Source organism: Kogia breviceps, chromosome 2 (assembly GCF_026419965.1).
Source record: "Kogia breviceps isolate mKogBre1 chromosome 2, mKogBre1 haplotype 1, whole genome shotgun sequence".
NCBI lineage: Eukaryota > Metazoa > Chordata > Mammalia > Artiodactyla > Physeteridae > Kogia > Kogia breviceps.
Window position 1 is genome coordinate 197,422,795 of NC_081311.1, and position 12,574 is coordinate 197,435,368.

Sequence of the window (12,574 nt, forward strand, 5' to 3'; positions counted from 1 at the left end):
CCGTGTGTCGGTCGCGTCACAGCTGCCCTTCTCCTCTCCCCCTTCGGGGAGCGGGACCATCTCGTTCAGCCCCTTCCCTGAGCCGTCCCGGCTCCGCTCCAGGTGATGCCCTGCTTGGCCCCTTTCTGGGGATGGACCCGCGCGCCACGCCCGCTTTTCCACAGCCTCACGATGCACCCCCGTCCCGGGAGCTTTTAGCAGCTGCAGGGAGAGTCACAGAGCTTGGCGAAGCTGATGGGGGCCGTGTGGACCCTCCTGTTGGAGAAACGTTACCCCCCGTGAGGCTGGGCGCGCTGATAGGAGAGTCCCTGCCCTCCCTTCACGTGCTGTTCAGAACACGTCCCACAGATCGAGGCCCAGCCCGCCGGCAGGTTGAATTCTAAAAGAGCAGCGATGCTGATGTCACCTAGAACACGACACTGTTGTTATCAGGGTGCCTAAAGATTTCACGAAAAGGTGGCATGGGCCTGTTGCTGTGGCATTCGGTGTTGGAGCAGCTCCCCAGACCTGGGTGTGCTTGACAAAGGCACAGGCGTCCTGTCCCCACCTGCCCAGATCAGTGGGGTCACGCGGGAGGGTCTCTCAGCCACAGTAGTGGGAGCTGCTTCTCTCCTGAGACGAAAGGGGAGGAGGAGAGGGCATCTGGAGGTGATTGCAGTTGCTTCGGAGACTGAGGGAGCATCCTTGTCCCGGAGGCCGAGGCAGGGCCTTGAGAAGGGGCGGGGTCAACCCGGCAGCAAGGAGCCTTGCAGAGGTCAGGGGCCAGAGGTCAGGGGCCATGAGGAGTGCTGGGGACACAGGCTAGAGAAGCCAAGAGTGTGGAAGGTGCACGTTTGTGCAGATGCGAGCAAACCGAGTGTGGGTGACAGAGGTAATTGACTAACGCAGAGGTCAGCTGGGTGGGCAGTAGGTTATTCTCATTATTAGTAACAATTGCTCGCCAGGGGATTGCGATGCAGCTGGCTCGGCAACGAGTGATGGGAAACTACCGATCACGTGAGACATGGTGGTGCCTAAATGTCCAGCTCCAGATGTCTTCATGGTTCCCTGTGGCTGGTTACGCTGTCTGCATGTGGCCCCGCCTCTGCCTTTCATTCCGTGGCAGAGGCAGGAGGGTAGATCAGAACAGAGGACACACACCAGCGCTCACGGAGGGTGTTCCGTGGCCCACGCCCGGCGTGGCCCTGAGCTAGTGCACGTCGTTTAGCCAGTGGAAAATGCAGTGAAGAAGGCAGCTTTCCCCTCCCATTTTAAGGGTGAGGAAATGAACCCGGCACGGGTTGAGAACTTGTCCAGGCTCCAACGTGCCAAGTGGCGGAGCAGGATTTGAACGTAAGGACCCCTCTTCCTGGTACACAGTGGCCCCTTCAAATCGCCTGGAATTCCACTCGCTCTTCCAGACGAAAACCTTCCCACTGTAGCTGGTCTTCTGCCCTAAAAGGACAGACGTCCTCAGGCCTCCTCCCTCTTTGCCGCGGTGTATCTGTGGATTGGCGCACAGGTGCTTATAAGGAAATTAAATTGATGAGCAGCGTTCACTTGATTTTCATCCCACTGTCAATTTCAGCAGCCGGCCACCAGTTACAATCTTACGTTCCCTAAGTTGCTTCATCTGTGCCCAGCACAGAGACACCGACATCACACGCTGATTTTCATTTTTCCTCATCCCCTGAGCATTGATTGAAACCTAGCTAAGGCACGCTGGCTTTAGGAACCAAATCTGGAGTGTTTGGAGGTCTGCGGATTCAGATCTCCGCTGCGGGGCGGCCGGTCCTGTGTGTGCTCGGCCCCATGCAGGCGCGATTGAACCCAAAGGCACTTTCATGACCGAGGGCTGGCAGAGGGGCCGTGATCTCATGAAAGCTCAACTCTTCACCCCACCACTCTGTGTTTCAGAACAAGAAGAAAACTTTGAGTTTATCATTGTGTCCCTCACTGGCCAGACGTGGCACTTTGAAGCCACCACCTACGAGGAGCGAGACGCGTGGGTCCAGGCCATCGAGAGCCAGATCCTCGCCAGCTTACAGTCGTGCGAGAGCAGCAAGAATAAGGTAAGACCCGGAGCAGCCTACCTCGCCCCCGGTGCCGCCCCCCCCCCACCCCCTCAAGGCCCCACCACCAAAATCAGGAGCGGCTGGTCCTGAAACGGAAATGGGTGGGGGAGGGGAGAGCATCGTGTGAGACGTGCAGTTGGTAAGACTCTTAAATGTTTCTGAGCAAAAAGCAAAATAATTGCAAAGATTAAAAAAAAAAAACACATTGTGTCGATATGTGTCCTGTATCATAGATGAGTAGCCTAGCTTAACCACGTTCGGATGGCAGAATATCCCATTTTAAATCTTTGCTCTCTCAACTCATCCCAGATGTAAAGTATTGACCTTTTATTGGAGATCATAGAGTCTTTTGGACCCTTGTGGCTTCTGTGTCCACACTGTTTTTTGCTTTAGGCTGAATACACTCAGGAAAAGAAATGCAGACTTAAGAGGAGGCACTGTTCCGTTCTCCTAAATGTCTCAAATTCAAATCCACGCCAAGTTAGAAAACTGACCCTTCGTACAGGCTTGGATGAAAAGTGCATGTGCACATATATGAGCCTGCAAAGAGTTTAGGGAAGATAAAATGTCCATTTTCTAAATTCTGCTGATGAAGCCTGGTATGGGGTTTATTCAATTAGAGTTAATTCTTTTGTATTTGTTTAGCCAGGAAAAGCAGACTTTAACCTCCATTTTCTGAATTACTGCCCCATGATATTCCTTATACAAAGGTCATTTTTCTCATTTCCCTTTTCCCATCAGAGATTCCTTCAAAAATCATTATTTTGATGCTTAGATATTTTTAACCCCTTCTTTGGGACACTGTAAAGTCTTGGAGAGCATTTTGATTTTTCAAACTGTGAACAACTAGAAACCAGGAGAAAGGACATTGCCTTCCAACCTGCAATTTCATCTGTAACCATTTAAAGAAATTTCTGCCAAAGATTTATGTTCAGCTTTGTCATTAAGAAGGGAGTCTGTCTTTCAAAAAGATGGAGTGTCTTATTTTATTACCCTCTTTAACCAGGGTAAACCAGACCACAGTCATTATTATTATAATGTAATTTGCCTCTCTTTTTTAAAGATGTTTTATACCCACAGTGGGGAGAATCAGGGCCTTTCATTTCTGAGCCTTGGCTTTACTGAGTCACGGCTGCAGATGTGGCTTCTGAAGCAAACTCAGGATGCTTCTGCATCTGTCCATGGGGACTCAGGACACCTGTCACCCACAAAGCTCAGGAACTCGGTTTCCGAACAGGCGTTGGGAGGGCATGTGTGTCTGAGCAGACAAACGCGTCTCCAAATTTTGCGTAAAATCACACTATGTCAAGTGAGACCCTGAATGTATGCCAGGTCATCGGATTCAGGAGGGTAGGGGGACAGCACTGGCCTTTTCTGTTTCACACCCTTGCCACATGCCTCCCTGCTCTCTACTCTGTGAAAACAGACAGCGTCACCTCGGCCTGATGCAAACCCCAGCCTTAAAATGCTGCCCCTTTTCTCTCGATAGATGCGTGCCATCAAAGGCCAGAGTTCTCCGCGAGAGGAGGACTCACTGAGCACACCCTGGGTGCTTGGTGAACAGGTGTGACGGGGGGTACAGCACGGAAGTAAGATCCACAAGGAATAGCCGGAGGGGAAAATGCAGCCTCAGTTGAGAATGGGCTGTAAGGTGTTCTAGCTGCCCGTGGAGAAGAACTGGGAGCAATAATAGACATACATGTACATACATGTGCCCTAGAGATGATAGAGGTAGACAGAGGCAGACAGACACATCTCCGTACGTGCACACACACACTCCAGATGCCAATAGAAATTGTTAAACACACTTTGAGTACTTGGGCACCTAACCAAAGGGAATAAAACCCCAATGATGCATTATGCGAATCAGACAGTAACAATTAATAAATTACAGTTTATGATTAAGTAGTAAGCAATTGTTTCACAGCAAACAATTTGACATAAGATGGTTCCATTTGTGAATAATTTTTACACAAAAATCAAGCTTATTCTAAGTGCCCCCTGGGGTTTATTTGGCTTTAGCCCTTATATTAAGTGTGTGCATCATAAGCCTTAAAACCATGTACATCCTTTTACCTGGCACTCCCGTTTTGAAGAATTCATCCTTAGTCAGAAATCACGAATTTGTGCAAAGAGTTAGCAATAAGCACGTTCACAGCACTGTTGATAGCAGACAGAAATTAGAAACAGTCTAAATGTCCATCAAAGAAAACTTTGTAACTAAGTCATCATAAGTGGAATATTACGCAGCCATTTAAAATGATGCCAGAGTCGCTCTGACCCTTTTCCTAAGGAGTCTTGGTGCTGAAAGACTGAAAATCAGTAACGTAGGTAATAGCTACCTTCCAAAATCAAACTTAAACATATTGAAAAACAAAACTTCTGAATATCTATCACATCAGAAATAAATGAAATTAAATAAAATAACGCCAGGGACTACGTGAGGGCATTGAGAGATGACACCATGTCATTAGGCTAAAAAGGCAGATTCCAAAGCAACGTATACCATGCTGGCTTCTTTTTTTTAAAGCACATCTATCTGTATGCATGTGCTTTTTAAAAAAAGGCTAGAACGATAGATATCACAATGTTAATAAAACTCAACCATGATGGTTTATGATTTTTATGTTCCTCTTTTCCCCCCTTTGTGTTTTTATAACTTGCTTAGAGAAGACAAGTTAAGTGTACATTGAAGCATAAACACCCCCAGCCACACACACATGTGGTCTCCTGACAAGGAATCACGAGATGTGTCTTAGAACATGAGTCTCTCATCTGACGCATCTTAACAGGTGGTGCCGATCCGTTCCCCATCCGCTAGGCTCCATCCTGAAGACGTCTAAAGAGGAGTCCCTTGTTGAAATTGCCCTCGTGTTATATTCACTCACGATCTGTTTGGTGTTTCCCAGGCTTTATTAGCAGGTATATACCTTTTTCTCAGAGCTCTCATATCTTGCATTTGTATGTCTCCCTGTATGCCCAGTCCCGACTGACAAGCCAGAGTGAGGCCATGGCCTTGCAGTCGATACGGAACATCCGAGGGAACTCCCACTGTGTGGATTGCGAGACCCAAAGTAAGTGTGAGCCGGGACGGGGGTTGCAGGAGGGCTTGGCCCTCGAGAGAGGGAGGTGGGGTGGTCTGACACAGCATGCATTGCAGCAAACCCACATCTGTCATCTGGCACGTACGGTTTATAACATGATTTAATGGCTTTTAAGGAATTGAAATATTTTTGTTTGGACTTTATTTTGACACAGTGCCCTTCACACAAATGCCTCTCTGATGGCACTGTAATCCTTTTTTGTTTGTTTGTTTGATTTTTTTAAATTTTATTAAAGTGTAGTTAGTGGATTTACAATGTTGTGTTAATTTCTGCTGTACAGGAAAGTGATTCAGCTATAGACCTGTGTATATTCTTCTTCGTATTCTTTTCCATTCTGGTTCATCACAAGTCTTGCTGAGGCCTCAGGCATCCCCATGAGCCACAGTCACACCACAGATGCTAGGGATTAGGCCACCTGCCCAGAGTCTGTGCCACATCCAGAAATCAACCTTTGGCTTAATCAACGATCATATGTTTGTTTGCTTTTTCCGTAAAAATAGAGTACAGTTGGTTAAATCCTGCCCAGAGATTTCTGGGGTTTGTTTTCTTTATTTCAAACTCATATGTTCTAGATTTTGCTATCAAATGGTATCTTTTTATTTTATCTTGAATTCACTGCACACTAAAAGCATTTGATTGAACTGACAGACTTCATAATTACGCTTTGTGCCTTGGAGCAACCCAGTTTTCCTCCACGCTTTCCGTTGTCCGGGGAATAATGCCACGGTCCCTTTGAGAAAGCCCTTTTGTAGCGCATATCCTTGAAGTTAAGGACTTACTTCTCATTCTTCACCTTCCAGCCCTGGCACAGTGCTGGGCCCATTCAGTAAAGTTTTTCCAATCATATTTTTTTGCTGTCATTAAGAGTCCAGTTGAAACAAAACAAAAGGTGCCGGCACCAGGCTAGGGTGTAAGGTGGCCCTGGCGTCCCGAGCCTGAAGCCCGGTGGGCGAGGCCTGGACCCAGTGGCCACAAGGCCCGGGGCCGTGGAGAAAGGCTGTTAGGGGCACACGGCAACTCGGAGCAGACCTTGTGCAGGAAATGGGCAGGACTGGAGCAGGTGGGGAGGGAGTCATTGTGAGTCAGGGAAGCAGCGGGGCGCACAGCTGAATGGCTCTGGTTTGTTCGGGAAAAGAGCAGCTGCTGCTCAGGTAGGAAGCTGGCCAGGTAGGATTTGTGTGACCTAACAGGAGGCACTCAGGATTGTCACAGGAAAAGGGGGGAGCCGCTCACCTGGGAGAGACCACAGGTTGGCAGGTGAGGTAAGGGCAGGACAGCAAGACCACGTCTGCGGCCTCCGGGTGAATGAAGGGGTCTCCTCTTCGGGTATCTTGAGGGACTTTTTTTTTTTTTTTCTTTAGTTTTTTAAAAATTTATTTATTTATTGTTGGTTGTGTTGGGTCTTCATCGCGCACGGGCTTTCTCTGGTTGCAGCAAGCGGGAGCTACTCTTCGTTGTGGTGCACGGACGTCTCATCGCGTTGGCTTCTCTTGTTGCGGAGCACGGGCTCTAGGCGCGTGGGCTTCAGTAGTTGTGGCACGTGGGCTCAGTAGTTGTGGCTTGCGGGCTCTGAGCGCAGGCTCAGTAGTTGTGGCGCACGGGCTTAGTTGCTCCGTGGCATGTGGGATCTTCCCAGACCAGGGGTGGAACCTGTGTCCCCTGCATTGGCAGGTGGTCCATTACGCCACCAGGGAAGCCCTTGAGGGACTTCTTTAAAGCGTCTTCTTTTGTTTGAATTTTTAAATGTTACTTTCAATATGTGTCATGACATGAAGTTAGAAGAGAGAAGTCGTTATTTGAAGTGTGTTTTTATCAGGAAGTTTTAAAGTCAGATCTTTAAAAGCACAAAATCGGAGACGTATTGGAACCTCCATTAGGAGAAACGTCTGCAAAGGTTTCCACCATCATCTACAAGATTGTCTTAACGGGAAGATTCCATGGCTCCTGAGCTTCGTGGTGTGTGGCCAATTGGAGGTCGAGAGAACATTCTGAGAGCCGGGTCGGCTGGGCAAGTGCCCAGGTGGGGAGGACAGGTGGAAGAGGGAGGTTGGGGGAGGCTCTGGGGCCAGTTTGTTTCGAGTGAGGCCACCTGAGTAGGAATCCAGGACAAAGTGTGACAAATCTGGAGAGAAAAGAGGTCTTAAACTCCCATTCCTTAAGCACAGTATCTGTCAGGTCTGTGCCCAGTCCCACCATATGCACCGTCTCTTTCCACCCTTGTGACTGTAATAGTTGTTGCTACAGTGTGTGTCCCACTTATAGGGTGACATGCAGAGTCTGAATGGTCAGGTTATATATCCCAGGTCATCATAAGAGCCAGTTGTGTAGCAGGATTCAAACTAAGCCTTTGGCTGCCCTGCTGTATTTTCTCAGAGGACAAGGGGAAGGTCGAGGGGCTGAGGTCAAGGACATGAGAGGTGACACATTGGCAAAGGTGTTTTGTTTTTGATGTATTATTATTATTATTGGCATCTGTTTCCTCTTCCCAACCAGACGGTCTCTGAGGTCACAGACCCCTCTTCTTGTGTGCCCCCCCCATGGTCTCTATCTCCACCTTCCTGCCTTTGTATTAGATATTAAGTAAGTGACTGGCTGATTTCTGCTGAATGAGCATAAGGCCGTTCCTGGTCATTTGCCATTTCCAGAGTGATTCCAAATAAATATGATGTCAGCTACCGGTTTTTTGTTGACTCTTCAAGTGTACCTGGAGTAAATATTGATTATTCTTGGATGACGTAAGCCTTGTCTGCTTCTGTCGGTGGTGAAAGCCATTGACTGTCAAGGTCAGCCCTGTCTTTACAAATCAGCTGGTGATGCCAGCATGAAGCCAGCCGTGGGTCCGAATCCTCAGTCTTCTGACTATGTCAGCCAGTTTCACACAGGGAGTGATCCCACTCAGGGGTCCCAGTGCACTTCTCTGGACTCATTCAGTGCCCTTGGCGCAGTGTCACAGCCCAAAGCCCATTACCATTTATTCCGAGAATCAGGGTCGATCGTCCTGGGTAGTAACCTAACCAGAGGACCGTGTCCGCCATCTTGCCAGCAGTGAAGGATGGAGAGACGGGAGTTGCTTTGGTGGTTGCCCTTAAATGAGATCACTGAAAATCACACTTTTTCACTGTAGTGTGCCTTTCTTTCATCTTTACAATTTGCAAGAGTGCGCATCATGTCACTAAAAACTCTGATGTGCCTGGGTTGCAGAGGTGGCCACGTGGGACCTGGTAGCTTTGGGAATGACCCAGCTGTCCCTCAGTACACCTTCTCTTTCCCACCATCAGCTGCCATCCACAGTAGGCTCCAAGTCATGCCTGATTTTGTTTGCATGGGTGTCTGCCTGCCCAAGGGGAGTGCCGCTGTGGAAGTATCCAAAAGTGCATCTTTCTATCCCAACCAATGCTTTCAGTTGTTTCCAAGGCTTTGCTTAAAGCCAGTTGTTTGAAAGCTGCCTCCAACACGTCAGATCTTTTGAGATGCCTCAGACGGTTCCAAGTACCGGCCAGGGAGCATTTCCAAGCCATGTGATTCCAGGGAGGGACTGTTGCATGGGAAGCCTGATTAGCCGTTTTGTTCCTGAGACCTAAGGACAGCTGGGATGAGTGATGACGGTCTGATTGCATATGGCGCCCTTTGCCTCTTCCCACAGATCCCAACTGGGCCAGTTTGAACTTGGGAGCCCTCATGTGCATTGAGTGCTCAGGGATCCACCGGAATCTTGGCACCCACCTTTCTCGAGTCCGATCTCTGGACCTTGATGACTGGCCCATTGAGCTTATCAAGGTGATGTCGTCCATTGGGAACGGGCTGGCCAACAGCATCTGGGAGGAGAGCACCCAGGGGCGGACGAAGCCCTCGCTGGACTCCACAAGGTAGGGACGCGGGAAGGCGTGCGGTTACGGGGCGTTCTGCAGGCAGTTCAACAACCAGAAATGACCTTAATGGCACAGCCGCCACTGGAGCTGCCCCAGCAACCAGTGGGAAGGGGGTTACCCCGGACAGGAACATCTGTATTAGAAATTGCTCTTCCGCGGACATGGATAATTCAAACTCCTTAATTTTTTACGCTTGCTTTTACACTTTGGGGATTCCTCTCCCTCTCTTAGAAATGTATTAAGCTTCTAACCTTATGAATATATCACTTTAATTAATACACTTCTAATAGGCATAAGCTAGGCTGTTAACACTAATTACGAATTTTGGATTCTTTAATTTTGTTATTCTTACGTCTTTGATAAGCATCTACTCCGTTGGTTTCCCTCTCCCCCCGACCCCCACTAAGTGAGTTGATAGTAACCGAATGCATTGTATTACCTGAAGTATATTTTCTAACACATTTAATCAACCAAGTGTGGCGGAACTTCTGGTGGCTCCTCATTGATGTTCATTGTTACCCAGCGTAAAAAACGCATTTATTTTGAGTCCATTCCGTTTCTCATTTTTCATTTACAGCAATTATAAGCCATTTTTTAGTACGCATGCATATTTAATGTACCTAAGAGGTGGTAAAATGGCACGTTTTCTGAGAAAGCCTCTTTCACAGAGGCAGGATGAACCGTCCTGTCTCCACGGCTGTTCGGGGAGCTGGGGGGCATCCCAGCATCTGAAGCAGGGGCACGGGGTGGGCTCAGCCTTCACTTCTCAGGTGTGTGCAGAGGTGAAGGGGGAGAAGAGGTCTCCCAGCATCGGCACGGATCTGTTTTGCTGGTGATCAGACAACAAGGAAACCCACATGTCCGTCTGTGGTCGGGCCACATGCGAGGGGTAAGAAATTGGCTTCTACCGCCAATAACACGGAAAATCGGTGGGCTTCATTTCATCAACACTAAAAAATGAATTTGTGGTGCCCCCTTCGGTTCACTTGAGAGAAGGAAGCTGCCCTTCCTTTCAGGTGCTCTGTGGGGAGGGGACGGGGGGTGGGCAAGGAACGTGCACAAAGTACATCTGTTTAAAATCGAGCAGGTTGGTGCTGTGAGCTCTTTATATATAAGTTATGCTGTGTAATAGACACGCGGGCAACTGTCTTACAGACTGAAGAAATGATACACTTCTACAGTCTTTGAATTTTGATTTAACACTAATACAGCAATCCGCAGCGTCATCCACTAGGAGCATTCGTAAAAGATTAATTCACGTTTTAATGTCTATTTTTTCATACATATAGTTTCCTTGGAGGGTATTTAGATTTGAAAAAGAAAAATGATTGGAAATCGGATTGAGTTTAATGTGTGAATGCAGAAAACATTAAAATAAGTTGGGAAAAAATTAACTGTATACATTTTACTGGTTGTGTGTAAAAGGAGCATATGTACTATTTTTAATACATGAATTAGAAAAGTTCGGTTGTTTTTCCATCTATCGCAATTAGAAACCATTTAGAAAGATTACAAACAAAGACGTAGGTTCATTTTTTAACTGGGAAATATTATATAATAACTTCATCTTCGTAAGTGAAGATGGTGTACGTAAGGGTACTTTATCCTTCTAACTTGTACACTTGAATTAAGCTCTTGAGTATGTAACTTCCTCTTCTGTGCGGTATTATACACGTCGTATCTTTACATTTTAGAGACATTTGAGTCTTTCTTTCTCACAAGTGGAGTCACTGCTGTGAAATCACTACAGTGAGGTGATGTGGTTACGTCGTATTTCCAACGGTAACTTTGGGGTTGCGAAGTTCTGTTCCATCGCTAAGAAGCTGAACATGTTTGAGAATTGAATGTACCTTTGTGCTTTAGTTATTCTCCCGGGGAGTTTTATTTGTAATTAAATTCAGCAAATATTCATCGAGTGCTTCCTCCTAGAAAAGAAGTGATTGCTAGGTGATGACCGTGAGTCTGCAGTGACTGGTGAATGTTCGCAGGGCCAGCTGAGGATGCTGGGACTCGGTGGCGTTCACAGACCGGAGGGATATGCGGTGCTCCGGGAGGTCCAGGAGAAATGTCATCTAAGCTGACTTTAAACTGTGCTGCGATCTCCAGGCCTAGGGGCGTGGCGAGTGTGTGTGCTGGAGGATGGGAGGGACGTACACACAAACAGGAACGTGGACGCCTCAGGGCCCATGGGGAGCTGGACCCCCGAGCCCAGTAAGAAGTGGGGAAGGTCAAGGCCACAGCAGGGCAAAAGCCTGGTGAGCCGGGCTGGTGGTTTTTTTTTTGTTTTGTTTTGTTTTGTTTTGTTTTATAAAGTTTATTTATTTATTTATGGCTGTGTTGGGTCTTCGTCGCTGCGCACGGGCTTTCTCTAGTTGCGGCGAGCGGGGGCCACTCTTCATCGCGGTGCGTGGGCCTCTCACTGTCGCAGCCTCTCTTGTTGCGGAGCACGGGCTCCGGACGCGCAGGCTCAGTAGTTGTGGCTCACGGGCCCAGTTGCTCCGCGGCATGTGGGATCTTCCCGGACCAGGGCTCGAACCCGTGTCCCCTGCATTGACAGGCTGATTCTCAACCACTGCGCCACCAGGGAAGCCCCGGGCTGGTGTTTTAACAGCGACTCTCGGGGTTGGGCAGAGGGTGGGTTGTTGCATCGCTTTCTGTGTTCGTGTATGTTCCACCTGTTCCCAGGGGGACTAGGGGCAGCCAGCAGCATCCTAGGAAAGGGCGGAGACAGGCAAGGAGCTCAGCTGGAAGGCTGTGGTCCTGGTGGAACACGGGCAAAGCCTCAGCTACACTCAGAGACCACTCAGTGTAATTGTAAAACAACAGTCCAGATCCCCACCTGCTTCACTGCCTCCTGCAGTTTCCTCAAACAGAATGAAAATCCCAAAGTTTGGGCTGGAATGTCCACATGGAATTCAGTCTGTGGTGTGAGAATGGATATCTAGTCTGGTTCCTGCCTCTCCAAGACCAGGAAAGACACGCCCTCCCACCCACCCTGCCTTGCTCTCTCCGCAGGACCTGTGGTCACCAGCACAGAGAGCCGGACGGTTCTCTAATGTGGCCCTCAGGTAATACTAAAAAGAAATATTTTAATAAAATTTTATGTCTATCTGAGGAAAAGCCAAGTGCAATATATCCAGTCTAATTCTTTGAAAAAGGGCCCAGCTATTTTCCCGAGAAGCTCCATCCGTTCTGTCTTGTTCAGAAGATTCATTCTGACAGTGGAATATAATTAGAAATGTGCCATACCTCCCCCAGCACACAGACACACACAGAGACACACAGACACACACACACACACACACACACAGACACACACACACACACAGACTCAGGGCCATGGAGAAGTAGAACACGACAGATCCTTCTCCAAAGAAACAACTGAAGCCACCTCGCGTTGGTGTCAGCCAAGACAGGCTCCTCTGACCAGCCGTCTGCCCTACTGCTTGCTGGGCCTTCAGCCCCTGATTAGGGCAGCTTTGGACGGCACGTAATTGGTTCCAGCGATTCTCAGCTGCCCTGAGAACTGCCGTTCAAACTTGAACAG

The 12,574-nt window shown here is 48.3% G+C and overlaps 1 protein-coding gene across 14 annotated transcripts in view; it reads left to right on the top strand.

The window, feature by feature from the left end:
* AGAP1 (ArfGAP with GTPase domain, ankyrin repeat and PH domain 1) overlaps positions 1-12,574 on the top strand; it is a 568,640-nt gene that overhangs the window by 488,323 nt on the left and 67,743 nt on the right. For all 14 annotated transcript variants that reach the window (XM_067027214.1, XM_059055294.2, XM_067027207.1 and 11 more), the window contains 3 exons: positions 1,897-2,051; positions 5,038-5,128; positions 8,802-9,024. In XM_067027214.1, the coding sequence (XP_066883315.1) occupies positions 1,897-2,051; positions 5,038-5,128; positions 8,802-9,024 (469 nt within the window). The remainder of the gene's footprint in view (positions 1-1,896; positions 2,052-5,037; positions 5,129-8,801; positions 9,025-12,574) is intronic.